Source organism: Eleutherodactylus coqui, chromosome 5 (genome assembly GCF_035609145.1).
Source record: "Eleutherodactylus coqui strain aEleCoq1 chromosome 5, aEleCoq1.hap1, whole genome shotgun sequence".
Classification (NCBI taxonomy): domain Eukaryota; kingdom Metazoa; phylum Chordata; class Amphibia; order Anura; family Eleutherodactylidae; genus Eleutherodactylus; species Eleutherodactylus coqui.
The window spans coordinates 5491557-5514650 of NC_089841.1; the positions used below are offsets into that span (position 1 = coordinate 5491557).

Here is a 23094-nt window from a genome sequence, read left to right on the forward strand (position 1 = left end):
CGTTCGCGTCAACGTCCTCGACACTTACCCCTACTCCTCATCATGGCGGATTAAGAACAGAGCAGGGCCCCACTGTACAGGACTGACAACTGTGGCTTACTTTACCGCACACAGAGACTTGTAGATAAGAGAGGCTGTATAGAGTGGGAGAAGACTCTAAAGCCAGTGGATAGTGCTGGTAACTGCGGCTATCTCAACCCCACCAATGAAAGGGTATTATGAGACGCTTTGCACAGTGGCAGAGCTGAAATACTTTGCAGTGGCCCAGAAAATATTACAGTACTGTTTAGCGGTGAGACTACTGTCTAATGCACTGCAGACACAGAACGGTATAACTGAAGTCGTTCGCAGTAGGCTAGATCAGCAGCAGCTCTTTCCCTAAACTCTGTATAATATACTGTAGACTGAGAACGCTATAGATGAAATGGCCTGCACAGCCCGAGATGAAAAAAAAAAATGGTGCACTACTGCTCCCAGCCAGCCACAACAGTAATGCACACTATGAAGTGTGAGTAGCCATAAGAAGGACTGTTGAAGACAGGATCCTACTCTAACACTTTCCCTATATCAGCAGCAGCACTATCCCTAACCTCTGCCAGCATGCGTCTGAGGCGAGCCGTGGGCGGGACCAGTTTAAGTACTTGGTGGTCACCTGATCGGCCCAGCCACTCACTACTGTGGGGTGGGATAGGGCTGGCACGTCACAGCAGGAAGTGGTAATGCCTTCCCCGCATGTCTATTGGCTAGAAAATGGCGCTAAACATGCGGGGAAGGAAATGCAATTGACTTGAGTACCGCTTGGTGTTCGTCTCGAGTAACGAGCATCTTAAGTACCCTAATGCTCGAACAAGCATCAAGCTCAAACGAGTGTGCTCGCTCATCTTTAGTAACGATTGTGTTTTGAGAATCTCCTTTTACACTATTTCCCAACCTTCTTGGACATTTCTGTCCTTAAGAACATCCAGCCATTGGATTCTTCCTATCATCTGGGTACATTAAAATCAGCCTTTCTGAAATCCAACCTTGAGGTCTGAGTCTTCTCAGGTCTTCCTCCCCCTTGTTATCCAACATCCAAGGATATTATGATCACTGCCTCCTAACGTCCCAGCCACCCTTACTTCCTCAAGCATTCCCTCCCTGTTGGTAAGAATTAGGTCCAAGATAGCAGATCCCCTTGTTTTCTCTTCTACCTTCTGGAAGATAAGGTTCTCAGCAAGAGCAGATAAGAATTTGTTGGATCCATTACTTTTACCTGAGAGAGATTCCCAACAAATGTCTGAATGGGTAAAATCTCCCATGATCACTATGTTGGGCTTCTTTGAGAGCTTGGCCATCTGATGTAGAAAGAGTTCCTCCATATCTTCTGCTTGTCTAGGCGGCCTATATTAAATGTCTACAATGGTGTCCTTTCTCTTGTTCTCGCCTTGTATTCTTACCCAAACAGTTTCTACCGAACTCCCGGCTCTGAATCTTGAATCTCAGTGGAGATGATGTTCTCCTAACATACAACACAACACCTCCTCCCCTTTTATCAGGTCTGTTTCTTATAACTAAGTTGTATCCTTCAAGCCTTGTATTCCAATCATGTGCATCATCCCACCAAGTTTCCGTGATGCCTATGACATCATATTTCTCTTCCTGTGTTAGGAGCTTCAATTCTCCCTCTTTGTTTACCAGCTCTGTGCATTTGTGTAGCTTTTGTGTAGAAAAATGTTAGTTTGTGATCAGTGTCTCTTGCTCCTCTACTTGCCTTCTGAATTGTTTGTCTTTGTTCTTTCTCTCTACTTCTAATAATAAGGTTCTCAGTTGTATTAATTAGCTGTATTATTTTACCTTTCACTTCCCTTCCTATATTGCTCTAGTTTAAAGCTCTCCTAATGAGTGAAGCAAGGCACCCACCAAATATATGCTTACCCATTTTTGTAAGGTGCAAGCTGTCTCTAGCAAGCAGTCTATCATATAGGTAATTCACTCCACAGTCTAGAAATCCAGATCTTTGCTGACGACACCATCAACATAGCCAGTTGTTCACCTCAAGAATCCTGTTCCATCTTCTTATTTCATGGCCATCCACTGGGAGGATGGATGAGAAGACCACCTGTGATCTTAGTTCCTTCACCTTCTTTCCCAGATCTTCAAAGTCTCTGAAGATAGTTGCAAGGTCCTTTTTTGCAGAGTCATTTGTCCCTACATGTATTAGTAGGAATGGGTGGTGTTCAGAAGGACTGAAGAGTCTTGACAGCCTATCAGACATATATTTGATTTGTGCACCTAAAAGACAGCACCCCTCTCGTGAGGTGTCAGGTCTGCATACAGCGACCTCTGTTCCTCTTAGTAGGGAATTCTCCCCACCAGCACTCTCCTCCTATCCTTCACAACACTTCTTTTTCTCCATCCAAGAATATTCTGGGTACTTACTAGACTGTTCTTTGTGGGCAAAGTCATTTCTTGCTGTTCCTCCTCATTGCTCTCCTGTGTAAGAACCTCGTACCAGTTCCCAAGCAGTATGGGTGCTGGCTGTCTCCTGATCCTCCGGCTTCTTTAGGTCACATGCTTCCATTCCTTGGCTTCTGCAGGTACGCTAGACATTTTTCTTTAATATCCTGAAGAGTTGCTTCTGCTGCCAAGGAAATCCTCACCTTCCTTAATGAGTTACAATGTAGCTATTCTCTCCTGAAGACTCTGCACCTTTTCCTCCAGTGGAGACACAAGCTTGCATTTCTGGCCAGTGAAGTTTGGCTTTTCCTTTGGTCGGTCTGTAAACATACAGCATATGTTGCAGCTCAACATATGGCTATTCACCCCTCCTATCCTTTGAATGTGACAGTGAATGCTTCTACCTCCCTAAAAGAATTTCACCTTCCCAATGAATGAGAGATCCTGATCTGGGTTTAAGACCAGACTGCATCAGAGACCGCTTGATTCCTTATAGTTGCAGGGAGTTCCTTATAGTTGTGCAGTTTATTGTCACCTTGCACTTGTTGTGCTGCTGGCCATGTTGTTGCATGGTTTGTTCAAGAAACAAGTACCCCGGCATACTCCAGAGATTTCCTATTTTTGGTTGCCACCAGTTTGCAGTAAGAGCTCTGTAGGCATAATTGATGTGGAACCTACATGCCTTTCCTTTTGCCCTGACCTATGAACCGTATGCAGCACAAGCTCATAATGCACATCAAGCATGTGTCCAGGCGAGATGGACTCAGGTAGGACCCAGGTTTCCATGTCATACCTTACTATGTCTTGCCCCCTCCACAAGCTGTTCCACCAGTCTAGCCTGTCCTGTGCTCACTGTTACACCCATCATACTGCTCTCACACTTATGGCACTACTAGCTTGGCCATGTGGTCATTCCCAGCTAGGGGGCTACCCACTTTCACTTGTGCAGCAGTTGCTGAACAGGTCTTTTCACTTGGCCATGGTGGTCATCTCAGGCCTTGCTGGCCTGCTTGGGCCCACTGGTTATCTTGGGCGACAATGCCTAAGCACTGGCAGTCTCTCTAAACTACTGGCGCTTTTTCTTGTACCTCTAGACCTTCTCGGCCTTCTGAGAGTCTCCTTGCTTGGCACATGTCAAAAGGTCCAATCAGCACTCCTAGCAGGGGGTTCAACTGCACATGTGGCTGATGCCACTCTTTACCTTGATGCCACCCCTCTCTGCCACTTCCTGAATAAACTAAACCACACTTTCTCAACATGGTGGATGTCACTGGATGGGCATAGCTGCCTTCAGGCCTTTCTCTTTCTGTGGAAAAAGCCAAAATCAAGCTCATAGAATTATTCCATAAAATTTCTTTAGTAAAAAAAACCTTATAATATAATAATATTCAACATTTACATGAATGCAATAAAAATGTATTTTGCTCTATAGAAGTTTTCACATCCTTAAACGTTACAATAATCATCTTCATCACCCGACACAACCTACCAACACATACATCCACTCCAAGCAGCAGCGGCAAGACACATGACAATCCAGGCTTCTCTCAACTAGGCCCATTGACGGTTTCACTCGAATAGCACACCAGCATTAAACCAAGTTTGTACCTCAGCAGAGCAACCTTTCATGCTCTGTAGGAGCCAAGCCGTAAAGACACTGAATGCACAATGTCGTAGACATCATGCCGTGGTCGTCTCATATGATCTTAGATCTAAATTGCTGCCATACACCAGATGACTTGCTGCGTCATTACTTGTAAAAGCACATCACATCCTAACAAACTAACAACCTGACATAAACTTTTGCAAGCCTATCACCAACCATCTCCGTTGACCATAAATCATAACCAATCCATGTCATCACAGACCCTTACGGGGAAATACTCCTTCTGTTCCTGTACATCCCTCCATCATAGTCCCTACAGTGTGCACACATATTTGTCAGGGACTGGTCTCATGTGTCTGTCCGCTTGGTCCGTATCCAGGTCTGCGGTGTCGACAGCATTATCAAGGACAATGTCTCATGTGGGAAGGGTGACTCCTTCTGCTTCAATGTGGCATGTTATATTTGGCCACTGGGTCAAGTGGGCCCTCATGGTCACTCAGGCTGCTCCCCAGCATAGGAAAAAAAAGGCCTCTGCCACTTCAAATGCTGGTCACTCTAACTGCCCTCTCTCTCTGATCTCACTCCATCTCGGAGCTGTGTCTCCTCCTGTGTTGTGCCACTCCCAGCTGTGTCGCACTATAGAGCCTTTTATATGCCTGTAACAATCAGGCCGCCGATCTCTGGATGGTGGACAATTAAACAGTTGGAGCTGCTGGTGCTTGCCAGAGAATCCTCTCTATTGGTTATCTGTGGGGGGCATCCTGAGCCCGGTCACCTTGTGAGCCTCACACATCCACTGGTCCCAACACCTTCTAACAGTCTGTTAAGACGTTCCTCTCTACTGGTGGTCTGTAGGGGGCATCCTGAGCCTGGTCACTTTGTGTGCCCCCATCCACTGGTCCCAACACCCCCTAACAGTCTGGTCAGATGCTCCTCTCCACTGGTGGTCTGTAGGAGGCGTCCTGAGCCCAGTCACCTTGTGTGCCTCACACAACCACTGGTCCCAACACTTTTTAAAAGTCTGGCCAGATGCTCCTCTCTACTGGTGGTCTGTAGGGGGCGTCTAGAGCCCAGTCACCTTGTGTGCGCTCACACATCCACTGGTCCCAACACCTCCTAACAGTCTGGTCAGACGCTCCTCTCTACTGGTGGTCTGTCAGGGCGTCCTGAGCCTGCTCACCTTGTGTGTCCCCATCCACTGGTCCCAACACCTTCTAACAGTCTGGTCAGATGCTCCTCTCTACTGGTGGTCTGTAGGGGGCATCTAGAGCCCAGTCACCTTGTGTGCGCTCACACATCCACTGGTCCCAACACCTCCTAACAGTCTGGTCAGACGCTCCTCTCTACTGGTGGTCTGTCAGGGCGTCCTGAGCCTGCTCACCTTGTGTGTCCCCATCCACTGGTCCCAACACCTTCTAACAGTCTGGTCAGATGCTCCTTTCTACTGGTGGTCTGTAGGGGGCGTCCTGAGCCCAGTATCTTGTGTTCCACCATCCACTCGTCCCAACACCTCCTAACAGTCTGGTCAGACACTCCTCTCTACTGGTGATCTGTAGGGGGTGTCCTGATCCTGGTCACCTTGTGTGCCCTCACTCATCCACTGGTCCCAACACCTCCAAACAATCTGGTCAGACGCTTCTCTCTACTAGTGGCCTGTAGAGGGCTCCTGAGCCTGGTCACCTTGTGTGTCTCCATCCACTGGTCCCAAGATCTCCTTACAGTCTGGCCAGATACTCCTCTCTACTGGTAGTCTGTGAGGGGCATCCTGAGCCCAGTCACCTTGTGTGCCCCCATACACTGGTCCCAACAACTCCAAACAGTCTGGTCAGACACTCCTCTCTACTGGTGGCCTGTAGAGAGCGTCCCGAGCCTGGTCACCTTGTGTGCCCCCATCTACTGGTCCCAACATCTCCTAACAGTCTGGTCAGACTTTCCTCTCTACTGGTGCTCGGTAGGGGGTGTCCTTACCCTGGTCACCTTGTGTGCCCTCACTCATCCACTGGTCCCAACACCTCCAAACAGCCTGGTCAGATGCTTCTCTCTACTGGTGGCCAGTAGATGGCATCCTGAGCCTGGTCACCTTGTGTTCCCCCTATCCACTGGTCCCATCATCTCCTTAGTCTGTTCAGATGCTCCACTCTACTGCTGGTCTGTAGGGGGTGTCCTGAGCCCTTTCACCTTGTGTGCCCCCATCCACTGGTCCCAACATCTCCTCTTAACAGTCTGGTCAGACATTCCTCTCTACTGGTTGTCTGTAGGGGGGCGTCCTGAGTCCTGTCACCTTGTGTGCCCCCATCCACTGGTCCCACCACCTCCTAACAGTCTGGTCAAATGCTCCTCTCTACTGGTGGTCTCTAGGGGGCGTCCTGAGCCCGGTCACCTTGTACGCTCCCATCCACTGGTTCCAACACCTCCAAACATTCTTGTCAGACACTCCTCTCTATTGGTGGTCTGTGGAGGGGCGCCCTGAGACCAGTCACCTTGTGTGCCCCCATCTACTGGTCCCAGCATCTCCTAACAGTCTGGTCAGATACTCCTCTCTACTGGTGGTCTCTAGGGGGCGTCCTGAGCCGGTTCACCTTGTGTGCCGTCACACATCCACTGGTCTCAACACCTCCTAACAGTCTGGTCAGATGCTCCTCTCTACTGGTGGTCTGTAGGGGGCATCCTGAGCCCAGCTACCTTGTGTGCCACATCCACTGGTCCCAACACCCCCTAACAGTCTGGTCAGAACGGCCTGTGAGGGACAATTCATTGATACAACCATCCAGCTTTTCCCACCCCAATAATGCGCCCCTCTCAGACTCTTATAATTGGGTGAAATCTCTTCTCTGCATCATAGAGGCGTCTAGTGAATAACAAGCTCTACAAGTGGAAGAAGAGGTCACTACACACAAGGAGCCTCCGAGAGCCTCTTATAGGCCAAGGGGGGAACCACTTTTAGGGCCTCCAGTGACAAGACCGTTCATCTAATCAACACAACTCTCATCATTACAGATCTGCCAGAGATGGAACTGCAGGACAAGATCTGCAGCAAAACGACAACTTCTGCTAGGAGTCTGAATTTTTTTGTGAAACAGTGTATTTCTCTGAAGATAGATAGATATTTTTTCCCAGCCTGGAGCATTATATCTGAGTTGGTGCTTTCTTCCCCACGTTGGATCTGGATGGAGGTCTGATTGCGCTGCTGATGTTGGGGGACTAGATGATGCTCCTATGGGGAAGCTCGCATCTGCTCTGCTGCCTTTCTTGCACAGCAATTTTCTTTTTACGCTACTAGATGCCGCTGTGAAGGAAGTTACGTTTAGTAAATCAGCTTCCACCTGAGCGGCTCACAAGTAATTACCAGTCTGGGCCTGTGTTCTGTCCTTGGCCTGGTGGTGTGGAAACTTCACCTGCACCAAGGGTTACTCATAACCTACTATAGTCAGAGGGGTACAAAGAACTCATGGGGCCCTGTAGCAAACTGTAAGAACTGGGTTACGCCAGGCCCCTCTCCCAAAAAATGTATATTTACTGATTACATTTTATTACATATGCCCAGCAATTTATAGAGGTGTAAGCCGTGTACCGGGGTGGGCTCCACAGACAAGGAAAACGTCTCTGACACCAGTTCAGGTGCAAACCAAACTTTACTAATGCACTGTGGCCCAGGTGACCACAAACAATAGGTAACCCAACAAAACTCACGTACACTCAGCCAGGGAGCTGAGGCCCCTATACTGTACAGCACTGTACTCCCCAAATGTGCGCTACGAAAATAGACTATGCTTTTACCTAAAGGGCAGGCCTCAATGATCCATCCCCTTGTTACCTATTATTACCGCTACTCAGGTATAAAGAGAAGGGAGAGTGATGTGAGTACCGGCGGTGCAGCACAACAGCTTACAAACTCAACAACACTGACTCTATCCCCCCAGACCCAATAACTGACTCTATCCCCCCAGACCCAATAACTGACTCTATCCCCCCAGACCCAATAACTGACTCTATCCCCCCAGACCCAATAACTGACTCTATCCCCCCAGACTCAATAACCGACTCTATCCCCCCGGACCCAATAACCGACTCTATCCCCCCGGACCCAATAACCGACTCTATCCCCCCGGACCCAATAACCGACTTTATCCCCCCGGACCCAATAACCGACTTTATCCCCCCGGACCCAATAACCGACTCTATCCCCCCGGACCCAATAACCGACTCTATCCCCCCGGACCCAATAACCGACTCTATCCCCCCGGACCCAATAACCGACTCTATCCCCCGGACCCAATAACCGACTCTATCCCCCCGGACCCAATAACCGACTCTATCCCCCGGACCCAATAACCGACTCTATCCCCCCGGACCCAATAACCGACTCTATCCCCCCGGACCCAATAACCGACTCTATCCCCCCGGACCCAATAACCGACTCTATCCCCCCGGACCCAATAACCGACTCTATCCCCCCGGACCCAATAACCGACTGTATCCCCCCCAGACCCAATAACCGCCTCTATCCCCCCCAGACCCAATAACCGCCTCTATCCCCCCCAGACCCAATAACTGACTCTATCCCCCCAGACCCAATAACTGACTCTATCCCCCCAGACCCAATAACTGACTCTATCCCCCCAGACCCAATAACCGACTTAATCCCCCCAGACCCAATAACCGACTGTATCCCCCCGGACCCAATAACCGACTGTATCCCCCCGAACCCAATAACCGACTCTATCCCCCTGAACCCAATAACCGACTCTATCCCCCTGAACCCAATAACCGACTGTATCCCCTTGAACCCAATAACCGACTGTATCCCCTTGAACCCAATAACCGAATGTATCCCCCCCAGACCCAATAACCGCCTCTATCCCCCCCAGACCCAATAACCGCCTCTATCCCCCCAGACCCAATAACTGACTCTATCCCCCCCAGACCCAATAACTGACTCTATCCCCCCAGACCCAATAACCGACTCTATCCCCCCAGACCCAATAACCGACTCTATCCCCCCAGACCCAATAACCGACTGTATCCCCTTGAACCCAATAACCGACTGTATCCCCTTGAACCCAATAACCGACTGTATCCCCTTGAACCCAATAACCGACTGTATCCCCTTGAACCCAATAGCCGCCTCTATCCCCCCCAGACCCAATAACCGCCTCTATCCCCCCCAGACCCAATAACCGCCTCTATCCCCCCCAGACCCAATAACCGCCTCTATCCCCCCCAGACCCAATAACCGCCTCTATCCCCCCCAGACCCAATAACCGCCTCTATCCCCCCCAGACCCAATAACTGACTCTATCCCCCCAAACCCAATAAAATAAGGGACATTGTTAGCACAATTTTAGCTATTTTTAGATATACTGTGGGTGCCATATTAGATAATGTACAGGCCTGGAGAGCCTTTTGAAGACCACACGTCTGACTATCATGTGTCCAAAAAGAGTCTGTCTTTATTACCCAGCGAGTAAAGTTTAAATAAAATTTCAACACAGGAAGTTAAGTAATTTAGGATACAGTTACATTATTTAGTGAGCTGATTGGTCGTTCTCAGGGAGGTATTTGTGAGGTAGCTTGTGATGTCATCCATCTGGCAGGAACTTCGGTGAGCACGCTCAGTTCATTCTTGAATTTGGTCTCATGAGAAGAACATCCTGTTTCTTCTCTCTGCTTGTCCAAGACGAACACATTCCTAGATAGGTTTCTGCCAGTTAGAACCAGTTTGACCAGTTTATGGACACTAAGCACTGCTCCTGAAATTCTTGGGGAGGTGGGGGGGGGGTGTTCCCTTCCCTCAGAGGTTCAGACCAGAAACACAACATAGCATCTTCACATTTGACAAAAATACAGAAAACAGACAAAATGGTAAACCTATTGGCCATCTCCCACAGACATGTATAAAGATCAAAAGAACGGCGGCCATATAGCCAGGTGAATGTTCTCCTGAAGCTTCTTACTGAACATCTGGATGTTGCATGGCAGCCACTACGCCGATCCCGCTGAAATGTCCAGACGGATGAGGGGCCCCTCCAGAAAACGTTCGGTATCGCAGAGAGCCGTTACTTCCCCAGTGACATCTAGTATTGTCCACACAATATCCAGTAACATCCCTGGCAGCAAGTCTTCTCCCATCCTGCGGTCATCTGGTCAAATCTGAATCCGCTCCGCTCTGCTGCAGCTCTGGTCCCCTACGGACACTCCCATCACTCAGGACATGCGTATGGAGGCGCAACACTCTAAGCTACTAGAATATGTAGATCAAAGTCCAATGTGTGATGGTGAAAGCACTTCTTTTTTATTATTATTTTTTCAGAAATTAAAAACCAGCAATGGAATACGCGTTTCGGGGAAGAACCCCTTCGTCAGTTCGGCTGGATAGGACAACAGGATGCCTAGGGGTGACACGATTCCAAAGATGTATAGAATGTGTCGGAGGTCCTGTGTGCAGGAGGACAGGGGAGAAAAAAAAATGCTTTACGCCCACACTGGTGGAGCGTCATCTGGTTGGCAGCACCTCCACCATTCAAAACACTCAATCATTGAAAACTCTTTGTACTCCATAAATATTCCACTACCCTCACTGGGTCTTGCTCCACCCTCCTTTTTCATTTCTTTTAATCACTCAGGACATGACCTCGGTCCTTCTTCAGTAGCTCCACTGTGATGGCTCCCTGGACCAACTGTCACCTCCCAGTGTACGCACGCTGTAACCAGGCAATGGGTGCTCCAATCACAGGCTACCATGGTCCTGTCACCTCCCAGCTTGACCATAATCGTCTTTGTAGAACAGCGACCTCTTGTGGACAAATAAGAAAACACACAGAAGAGGACTATATACAGTAACAAGAGCAATGTACACATATTGGAGGCTGTTTCACTCTCTCACAGTGGCATCCATCCAGAGGACGGACAATACACCAAGGAAACCAACACCATTACTCCTTCTCCACCAGCTGACTGTAAGTGGTCAGCGATTCATGCTGCTTGCGCCAAATTCTGACCACCCATCAGCAACAGAAATCTGGATCCATCTGACCAGGAGATGTTTTCCCGCTGCTCAGTGATACAAGTTTTGCGCTCTTTTGCCCGCTGGGGTCTTTCTGTTTCTCTTAGACACAATGGCGCTGGAACTGGTCATCTGCTGTTATACCATCCATGCGGCGGAACGGCGAGTTGTGCGTTCGGACACGTTAGTTGGAGCTCCAGCGTTGTATTCAGCTGACTGTGCAGCCTGTTGGTCAGAACTATTCCTGACATCCTCCTCTGAGCCCTTTTAGTGGTGAGGTATTTCCATCCACAGGATCCTCTTTCGCTGGATGTTTTCCTTGATCACGCCATTCTCTGTATTCTCTCCACACAGTTACACGAGAAACCCCCAGTGGTTGGCAGTGAGACCATGGCTAGTCCAGCACCAATGACCGATCATGTTGGAAGTCGCTCCGACCGCTGGATTTTCCCATCTAATGTGGATTCCCACTGAAACTGATCCACGGAAAACTTGTCATGAGATTCTTTGCTGCACTCCGGGGTCACGGGGAGAATTACCATACAGGGGAGCTCAGCTTCAGTATACCTCTAAGTACTGCAGTCACCATATACTAGTCAGATAGAAGCTATAGACGGTGCTAGTGATTACAGTGCAGTTAGCTACAATGAACACCGGTGATGTCTTCCCTGAACTTGTCCATTCTTGCCTTTTATTCTTCATTCGGGTTGAGACCACCATGAAGACTTCTTTTGGCTACAACTCTTCCCCGAACACTCACACAGCCTGCCATCATTCCGTATTCTCAGTGACCCCCCCCCCCCCCCCCATGGTAATCCCACTAAATAATAGGGGCCCCACTGTCATTCTCAATATTAGCGCAGTCTCTTTTATTTACTTTAAGATAAAAAACAACATTAACTCAGACTTAAGTATATCTGGGATCCTCTCATAGCTAAAGGAAAAAACTATAAGCTGTCAGAGAATGTTCTAGAAGTGGGAACAATGTATTCCTGTAAATAATGAAGCATTACATTATGTAACACTTTTGGTCCTCGACAAGTGAGTGTTATTTCCTGCTTTTCGTATGTCTAAAAAGTACAGAAAATGGACGTTATACCTTCCGCAGTTTGCTTCTGTGCTCAGGAGAATGAACATCTAGATCAAAAATAATGTTTATTTATACTTTAGAACAAAGACAATATTTAGAAATATGCATTTTTTCTAGATTTACAGTACTGCAACCACTGTCCCGAATTAGTCCCCATATGTAGTCCCCCATCACGCCCTCATTCTACTGTCCTTGGTATCGACCTTCAAACGCTATAATATCTTGGTGTAAGTGTTCGCTGCGTTCCTCTGAGGACTTTCCAATGTGCCGCTTGAAGTGATCCAAGTGAGCATCAAGGAGATGGAGTTTTAGGGACATCCTGCAGCCCGTCTTGCCATAGTTCTTAACCAGAGTTTCAACAAGCTTGAGAAAGATCACATTGTGTGATTGAATTGTCGCTGTCATTCTTATGGAGGAATGAAAGTCCTTTTTTCATCATTCTGGCACCAGTGTATGCTGCTGCAGGACTATCTTCATTTGTAGTGGCCACCAATGCCTCCCACTTGACTTTTTTCTGTCCATTCGCAGTGGCCAGTCCCGCTTATGGTAGTGTGAATCAGTGTCCCTACTGTCCCAAAGGCAAAGATAGCAGGGGGACTTCGTAAAACCACCTTGGAGACCCACCAGGAATGCCACCACTTTAACATCTCCTATGACCGCCCCCCCCCCCCCTCCCCCGCTGCTCATCATACCTCAGTCGGTGCAGTAAAATCTTCACATTTTCATAGTCTTCTTTGAGGAGCACTGAGTGCGTCGGGGGAAGGGCAGGTAACATGTTCCCATTATGAAGCAGGACAATTCAATTCAATACTCCCATTCTCAGCACCTTTGTTAAAAAAAGGGCCATTGATACTGCTGTTTATACCAGATATTGTTATACTGCTCTAATGTGTAATAATGAGATCAGTCCATGAAACTGACTTTTAAACAGATTTATTGCTTGTCCTGCAGATAACGAGATGCTAGCACTAGTGAGGTGAGAACCAGAATGAGACACATAATCTTCTGTCCCTCACCCCTCACATTATCTTCTGTCCCTCACCCCTTGCATTATCTTCTGTCCCTCACCCCTCGCATTATCTATTGTCCCTCACCCCTCGCATTATCTTCTGTCCCTCACCCCTCGCATTATCTTCTGTCCCTCACCCCTCATATTATCCTCTGTCCTTCACCCCTCACATTATCTTCTGTCCCTCACCTCTCGCATTATCTTCTGTCCTTCACCTCTCGCATTATCTTCTGTCCCTCACCCCTTGCATTATCTTCTGTCCCTCACCCCTTCTGTCCCTCACCCCTCGCATTATCTTCTGCCCCTCACCCCTCACATTATCTTCTGTCCTTCACCTCTCGCATTATCTTCTGTCCCTCACCCCTTGCATTATCTTCTGTCCCTCACCCCTTGCATTATCTTCTGTCCCTCACCCCTCACATTATCTTCTGTCCTTCACACCTCACATTATCTTCTGTCCCTCACCCCTTGCATTATCTTCTGTCCCTCACCCCTTGCATTATCTTCTGTCCCTCACCCCTTGCATTATCTTCTGTCCCTCACCCCTTGCATTATCTTCTGTCCCTCACCCCTCGCATTATCTTCTGTCCTTCACCCCTCGCATTATCTTCTGTTCCTTACCCCTCATACATTATCTTCTGTCCCTCACCCCTCATACATTATCTTCTGTTCCTCACCTCTCACATGATCTTCTGTCCCTCACCCCTCGCATGATCTTCTGTCCTTCACCTCTCATACATTATCTTCTGTCCTTCACCTCTCACATGATCTTCTGTCCTTCACCTCTCACATGATCTTCTGTCCCTCACCCCTCACATGATCTTCTGTCCTTCACCTCTCATACATTATCTTCTGTCCTTCACCTCTCACATGATCTTCTGTCCTTCACCTCTCACATGATCTTCTGTCCCCCACCCCTCACATTATCTTCTGTCCCTCACCCCTCACATTATTTTGTCTTAGAGAGTCATACTTTTTGTTGTTAACTTGTCTTTAGATTATTACTGACATCCACCTTTGGATTTGTGGTTCCATTTTTGGTGAAGCTTCTGCTCCTAATAGTCATTCTGGTGTGGAAGACGTCTTGGATGATAAACAAAAGGCTCAAGATTTGCAGGAAAGGTACTGATACTTTATATTGGTTTAGAGACTTTGGGGCGGGGCTGATGGTCCTTGTGGTAATCCATCTGATGACGTCTTTAGTTTAGTACTTCCCATAAAAAGTCTGTAGAAAAGCTCTTCTGTAGAAGGAAGATGGCCGTTTCCCTAGTTCTACCTACAGATGACGACCCTGTAACTCAATGTCTGGCCTTCGTCTTAACAATGAAAGTCAACACAGACTTAAAACATCCTTATAAGTTCTGTTTCTGCAACCTGCACTGCAGAACATGGTAGTATGTAAGCAATTGTGCCACAGAAATTTTTGTTGGCAATGGGATGGTATATCACATGACTTCTGCATCAATAATGTCTCCTTCCCGTGTATGTGCGGAAGTTCAGCTTCTGTAATCTGAGAAGAGCAAAACATAAGGAGCTCTCTGCCCCTACACTGCAGTCATTGACACAGTGCCGCCTTCGTCCATGTGGCTGTGTCTGGAACTGCAGCACATTGCAACCTCAGACTGGGATGGAGCTTCAGAACCAGTTACCTATGGATAGCCCTGAGTTGGGTTCTACAATTAAGATTCTGGCTACGTCCAGTGAGTTGTGCATCCTCTTCATTCCGATGATGGTGGAGGCATTTGGTGATGAGCCCCACTGACTTATACATTGACGATGGCAAATAATCGAAAAATGATTACTGCACGAAACCAAAAACACCAATCACCTATCAGGAATCCTGGAGAGGCAGCATCATCCTGTATGAAGCCTTCCATGCAGGAGGTATTGCGATTAAGGGCTCCTGCACACAAGGGTATGCGTAGATGATGCGATTGTACTCTGAATGGAGTGCGATCTTGTGCTTTTAGGAGTGTCAATGAGCATCCTACTGGACATTTCTGTGCTGCTGGGCCCATTCACATCCCTGCGGGAGACACCTGCGACAGTTTTGGACTAGCTCAGTAGCTTAATTACTCCCTGGTGTTAGCAATTAACACCACAAAATTGCGGAGTTACGTATTCGATCTGGTGTGGGCGGGGTGTGCATATGCACACCCCCATAGACTTCTATTGAGCCTCAGGTGCGCAAATATAGAACACAAAATAGAGCATGACGAATATTTTTTCGACTGTCAGAAATGCGGTGCATAAATGCTCAATGTGAGGCAAGCCATTAAAATGATTGGGTTCTATTGTCTGCAGTTTGCGCAAGTGATTTCACGTGCACAAAGATGCGCATAAAATTGCCCGTGTGCAGGTGCCCTAAAGGCTTATTCACGTCAGTATTGTTCATCAGTATTTTGTGAGCCAAAACCAGAAGTAGAACATACAGAGAAAGTAGAATGGGAAGATTTACATTTATTCCGTATTTTGGACCCTCTTCTGGTTTTGGCTCAAAAAATACTGATGAAAAATACGCCATGTGAATAAGCCCCAGAGGACTCACTCGGTCCGTGAAATACACAGCATTATCATGGACCAAAATTCCCTGCACATTACATTTTTTTGTGCGTGGATTTATTGTGATTTTCACAATGTGTGTTCACTACATACTTATGCCATCCCATTGACTTCAATGGACAATTTCAGTACAAAAGGGGTTAAACAAAACACATTGGCGCATGCGTTAATACACTCACTGCTACAGAGCGTATTAGGTATGAAGGGCCTTAACACAGCCGCATAACAGGATGAAACAAAACCATTGGAACAGGTTGTCATGGGAAGTGGAGAGTTCTCCTTCAATGGAAATGTTCAGAGGTTGGACAAATATCTGTCTGGGATGATGTAGTGATCCTGCACTGAGCAGGGGGTCAGACCCTATGACCCTGGAGGACCAGATGACCTTGGAAATCCTAATGACCACGGAGGACCTGATGACCTTGGAGGTCCAGATGACCCGGAGGACCCTTCCAACTCCACCATTCTATGATTCATTGATTTCAATGGTTTTGTTTTCACTATCGGGATTCTCGCGTGTTGTTACTGCATGCGAGAAAAGACAGGACTTGCCCAGACAGGACTTATCTTCCTGCTTTTCTTTTCAAACTTGCGCGTAAAAGCATGGAGTTTCAATAGTCAAAAAAAAAACCCAGTTCATGCCCTAGTACACTCCATAGCGGCGAGCGTATTAACGCATGCACCCAGGTGTTTTTGTTTAAACCCCGGTAAAAAAAAAATGTACAATTCAAACTCAACACTATTGCGCGCGAGTTTGAAAAAAAAAAGCATGAAGATAGGTCCTGTATGGGCAAGTCCTATCCTTTCTTGCACATAGTATTAACCTCGGGGGACTCCTCGGGGGTCCAAACAATGTCTGTGAAGTAGGTGTGAAGAACAGCGCCAGTCACAGCATCCGCTCTGGTACAAGTGTGTGACTGCTGGCAAGACACAAGGCAGATTTGCTCCTCAGAGGCTCATAAAGAGAACGGGCACCAAGGTGCTAACAGTAGAGTAACAGTAGAGTGGGCTGGAGCTCCACCGACAGGTTTTGAGGCAGATGTCTCAGCCAAAACCAGAAGTGGATCCAAAGCGGTGGAGAACTATCAACCTTTATTTATCAACCCTTCTTTATCAATTCCATTCTTTTGTTTGGCTAATACTGCACCAAAATCTGCCAGCATTGATCTGGTGTAATGGTGACCCCCTGACATTGTACGGGTGAGAGGAGATTTACCAATACTGCATCAGCACAAGAGATATGCACCCCCCCCCCCCCCACCACCACCAGTACAACCATAGGAGCTGTTACCATCTGACCGCTGACATTATGTAGAACTGCACCTTATACCTCCATTTACATCCGATATCCCCACAGGAGATGACCAGCTGAGATCACCAGAGGAGAGAAGCATGAACGTCTACTGGAAGGTAAGAGAAGCCTCAGTTCTTCCCTCCATAGCTGCTAATTCTGTGAGGTTTTATTTTGGGATCTTTTGGGCTGAGATCTGGTTATTTGAAGTTTTAGGGCCAAAGCCTAAGGCTACACTAATTACTGAAGCTGCACTACTGAGAGCATCTGATGACAACATGCCCTCTTCTTATGTCTGACGGAATAAGGGAGACTGTCCACATTAACATCCACCTCCTGCCCGGCTGGTGATTATTTGAATAATCAGGTCGGAAATGGTCGGACTGATTTGCCAAAAATAATCGTGAATCAGAACGACCCGAATAAAGTCAATGGGAATAAAAATCAGGTTCACTAATTTGGACTCCAATAGGTCCGTAATGCAGCCAAATGCTGCCAAATTGCTTGGAAATGTAGCCACACATCAAGACGGTAGTGGTGCCTCTTCTATGAATGTGGCTCAGTGGTTAGCACCGTCATCTTGCAATGCTGGCATCATAGGTTTAACTCTCAAGCACAACATCTGCATGGAGTTTGAAAACCTCCATAGAAATGTTGTCCTTGGACTGATCTGGATCTAAAACTCCAACCCTGCAAGGCAATAGTGCTAATAACTGAGCCACCACCCAAAGAGAACATACAGCCTTCATGCAGTTGTTGTCCATAGTCAGACGTGACCCTAGAACCCCAGCACTACAAGGCAACAGTGCTAGCCACTGAGCCAACAAGCGTCTTCATTCTCCAGTGGAGGAGAAGGACCTATTCTTACTCTCCTTCACATGAGATGGAGTAGCAGAGAAGCAGCTTGGTGGCTCAGTGGTTAGCACTGTTGCTTGGCAGTGCTGAAGTTATTCATATTGAGGCTTTTTACACCTTTTTTCTTTGTTTTCCTTTTAATGTCCGGCACATAAGAAGCCAGAGCAGGACGACGTTTCTCCGCAGCGAGAAGAAGTCCAGGATATCTACGCGAACCTGAAAGAGGAAGTCTACATATTCTCGGCCAGGAAATAAGGAGCCAAAAACACAGGATAACATGGGGGACACAATGATGGGAGTAGTAGTCCTCATAATCCACTTGCAGTTATATTCCCCATGTAATGATTTATGTCTGCATGGCCATTGGTGGTGGGAGGGGTGGGGCTGTGACTATTGATGGTGGGAGGGGCAGGGCTGTGACTATTGATGGTGAGGGGGGCGGGGCTATGACTACTCCTTTACTTTACCCATGGTGCCGTTGTCACCTCTAGCTCAGGGTCACCCAGGGCAGATTTTGATGGGTATTTTTAAGCTGCCCTGCATGACCCTACAGAAATCCCAGTGGAGGCTCGGCTCAGGAGGGGATTCAGAATTCTGTGGTCACAGTATAGCAATGCATTATCGGCCTTCGTGTCAGACATGGGGTTTGCTATTTTAGGGAAAAATTTAAATTTTTTATACTGTTATCTAAAAAAGAAGCAATTCAGATGAAGATAGAGCAGAAATGAAGAAGCTTCAATCTCACAAGAAGTACCGACTCATGGAGGATTTGTTATCCTCTAACTGTATAGAGGAGAAGTTCCCGATGAGAAACCTTGGACCCCTCTGGAGGATTCCAGAATGTGTAGACTGGAAGATGTACTTTTTAGCAAGAAAAAATCTTTCTAAGAAACATAAGTCCTGTGGTCCGATGTCAGGAGCTGGGGGCCACTATTACCAATGGGACCTCGATTACACTGGGATAAGACCACTATACTTCTGTTGGCTAGACTCACTATTATTATTAGTGGCTACTATGATCACTGTTACTATTAGGACCATTGAGGACCACTATACTACTGGGGGCTGTTATTGCTACTGCGACCACTGAGAGTCACTATTATCACTCGGGGCCACTAATACTACTGGGACCAGTGAGGGCCCCTATTATCACTGGGGGCCACTATTATCATTGGGATCACTTAGAAGGGACACAATTACTATTGGGGCCACTGTGGCTATCCGAGTACACTTCAAACTAAGTTAATGCACCAGGGGAAAGTTTTAAGAAGTATGAAATATTTGTATCCCATTTCCTATTTTCTACACCTGTGTAGTCATAGGGACACAGGCAGAGAGGCTGAAATTTAAATGTGGTAACTGAGAGCTAAGAAGTAATAAGATAAATAAGGGACGATGAATGTGAGAACAACGTATTTCAGAGCAAAAAAGATTAAAACGTTATCAATAAACAATCAACGAGCTGCGGATTATTCTGGATTTCCATCTAGACGCCGAAGCAAGATGCGATCGTCTACATTATGGTTGCCTGCTAGCTGAAGTGTGCTTGAACTTCAACAGTTAATGGAGTGAGTTGTGGAGGTGGTAATGGAGGTCTATGAAGGATTGTGTAAGAGGGTTCACAACCATGAGCATGTACAGACTTGTTAGCATACGCATATATAATGTTATGGGAATAAATCATATTCCAGCTGAACTCACTGTCTGCTCCAAACTAATCATAATGAGAACAATATATATATATATATATATATATATATATATATATATATATATATATATATATATATATATATATATATATATATATATATATATACAGGGACATACACATCTGGATCAAAGGCAATATAGTTCTGGTTTATTATAAACATCACAGAACAGATATACCCAGATATGATGCAATAATACAAATACACGCGCCCAACATCACAACAACTCATGATTGGCTAGTTTGTACTGACTGACATATGTTAATGCCTTAAGGTGTATGTTACTACTAAACATGTGATTTCTAGGAACCAAAATTAGAATAGACTTTATCAATATCTCTGGCCAAAGCAAGGAATCAAAAGAGGGGTAAGGAGCATCCCAGGTCTTTCTCATGAGAAACACATCTGGAGAACCGTGCGTGGGAGATGCTGCACAAGAATCCAACACACACCAGTGTACAGTATTGAACCAGTTAACCAATTGAGTGCTAGCTATTTACTATGAAGGTAGATATACTAATAATGTGCCCCAGGTGCAGTTAAGACTAAGAGGGAGGCTGGTGCTACATTAGCAATTTAATTCCCCTACAGCAATGTTTTCCAACTCCAGTCCTCAAGGCAACCCAAAAGGTCATGTTTTCAGGATTTCAAGAACACGTGTGGCAATGTCTGAGAACTGTGCAATACTGAGGAAATCCAGAGATCATGACCTGTTGGGGTGCTTTGAGGACTGGAGTTGGGAAACACTGCCCTACAGTTTACTTGGAACACAGCAGGTTCTGTAGGAAAAGGACACTACAGCTTTGGACAAACTGAGCTTGTTCTAACTCGAACAGTTGTGGCTCCGGTTCTATCAGGGCTGCCAACATGCTTCTGATATCATTTTAAAGCCAGGGTGTCTGTAGCGCTGATAGAATCACAGCCACAGCTGTTTGAAGTGGATTGGGAAGATTTACAGGTGTCATATCTGTGTGCAGAGCAGGAAGGGGAAGGCGAGGTGAAGGGGGAGGCAGCAAAGATTTGTGATTCTCCTGTCTGTCCCAAGATGAGGTGACATGGGCTTCTCTTCCCGTTCGGCGCAAGACAACCCCGATGCAGGGACTTAAAAAAAAAACAGCACAGCGCTTACCTTAATCCCCGCGCTCCGGTGACTTCTATACTTACCGGTGAAGATGGCCGCCGGGATCTTCTTCCTCCGTGGACCGCAGCTCTTCTGTGCGGTCCATTGCCGATTCCAGCCTCCTGATTGGCTGGAATCGGCACGTGACGGGGCGGAGCTACACGGAGCCGGCATCCTGCACGAGAGGCTCCATTGAAGAAAGCAGAAGACCCGGACTGCGCAAGCGCGGCTAATTTGGCCATCGGAGGCCGAAAATTAGTCGGCACCATGGGAACGAGGACGCCAGCAATGGAGCAGGTAAGTATAAAACTTTTGATAACTTCTGTATGGCTCATAATTAATGCACAATGTACATTACAAAGTGCATTAATATGGCCATACAGAAGTGTATAGACCCACTTGCTGCCGCGGGACAACCCCTTTAATCACTACATTTTGCTGTTAAACCCTGCAGATCCTGCAGTCATTGCTGATGTGGCATCTAAACATCTTCACAGAAAAATATGTAAAATTATGAAACTACACATAATTGTTATTGATCCAGCCATAAAATCCCAAACTGTAGAATATTACATTCCTTATCAGCGTAATTCTGTAAAATAAAGAAATACATAAGAAAATGTCAAAATAGCTGCTTTCTTTTCGTCTCTCTTCTACAGAACAGAAATAAACAAAAATCAAAAACTACAAGTCACCCTACCAAAAATAAGCTCCCATCCAGCTCCACATGGTGCTTGCTGAGAGGTTACAGTGACTATCTTTGAACATTTGTTTTTATAGAATAGTAGAGTTTGAAGGGACTCCAGGGTCATTGAGTACTCTGAGGTCATTGGGTCCAAACCCCTGCTCAATGCAGGATTCACTAAATCATACCACACAGATGTCTGCCCAGCCTCTGAAGAATCCATTAAAGGGGAACTCCCCACCTCCCATGGCAACCTGTTCCACTCATTGATCCCCCTCACTGTCTAATATCTAATCTGTGTCTCCTCCCTTTCAGTTTCATCCCATTGCTTCTAGTCTTTCCTTGTGCAGATGAGAATAGGGCTGATCCCTCTGCACTGTGACTGCCCTTCAGATATTTGTAGACCGCTATTAAGTCGCCTCACAGCCTTCTCTTCTGCTAAACATTCCCAGATCCTTTACCCGTTCCTCATAGGACATGATTTGCAGACCGCTCACCATCTTGGTAATTCTTCTCTGAACTTTCTCCAGTTTGTCTATGTTTTTTTTAAAGTGGAGTGCCCAGAACTGGACACAATATTCCAGATGAGGAAGAGTAGAGGCGATAATGACCTCACGTGATCTAGACTCTATGCTTCTCTTAATACATCCCAGAATTGTGTTTGTCTTTTTGGCTGCTGCATCACATTGTTGACTCATGTTCAGTTTATGATCTATTAGTATACCCAAGTCTTTTTCACATGTGCTGCTTAGCCCAATTCCTCCCATTCTGTATGTGCTTTTTTTCATTTTTCTTGCCCAGATGTAGGACTTTGCATTTCTCCTTGTTAAATACCATTCTGTTAATCGCCACCCACTGTTCAAGCTTTTCTAGATCTCTTCTCTATCTCTACCCTAGTGCTAGCTATCCCTCTTAGCTTTGTGTTATTGGCAAATTTGATCAGTTTCCCATAAATTCCCTTCTCCAGATTATTTATAAATATGTTGACCAACACTGGGCCTAGGACAGAGCCTTGTGGTCCCCACCTGATACATTTTTCCACTTGGATGTGCAGCCATTTATGATCACTAGAGATGAGCGAGCACACTTGTCCGAGCTTGATGATCGTTCGAGCATTAGGGTGTTTGAGATGCTCATTACTTGAGACGAGCACCACGCGGTACTTGAGTCAATTCCATTTCCTTCCCTGCATGTTTAGCACCATTTTCTGGCCAATAGACATGCAGGGAAGGCATTTCCACTTCCTCCTGTGACGTTCCAGCCCTATCCCACCCCCTGCAGTGAGGGGCTGGTGAGATCAAGTGACCGCTGAGTACTTAAAGCGGTCCCGCCCGCGGCTCGCCACAGATGCATGCTGGGAGAGATCAGGGAGAGTGCTGCTGCTGCTGCTCATTCAGGGTTAGTGTTAGTGTAGGATCTTGTCTACAAGAACCCCATCGGTCCTTCTTTGGGCCACATCTGACCGTGTGCATTACTGTTGTGGCTGCTAGGAGCAGTTTTGCACCAAAAATTTTTTTTACATCTCGGGCTGTGCAGGCCATTACAGCTATAGCGTTATCAGGCTGCAGTCTGTACTACATAGTATAGGGAAAGTGGTGCTGAGATAGGGACAGTGGTAGTGTAGGATCCTGTCTACAAGAACCCCAATGGTGCTTCTTAGGGCTACCTGTGACCGTGTGCATTTTACAGGTTATCTGGTGGGAGTTGTAGTGCATCACTATTGCA

General features: G+C 46.8%; 1 protein-coding gene across 1 annotated transcript in view; it reads left to right on the plus strand.

The window, feature by feature from the left end:
- Positions 1-18215, plus strand: part of LOC136626863 (uncharacterized) — a 49868-nt gene extending 31653 nt beyond the window's left edge. Inside the window, exons 3-6 of the mRNA XM_066601821.1 lie at positions 13087-13111; positions 14142-14266; positions 17064-17116; positions 18009-18215. Coding sequence (XP_066457918.1) covers positions 13087-13111; positions 14142-14266; positions 17064-17116; positions 18009-18107 — 302 coding nt within the window. The 3' untranslated portion in view covers positions 18108-18215. The remainder of the gene's footprint in view (positions 1-13086; positions 13112-14141; positions 14267-17063; positions 17117-18008) is intronic.
- The last annotated feature ends 4879 nt before the right edge of the window (positions 18216-23094 follow it).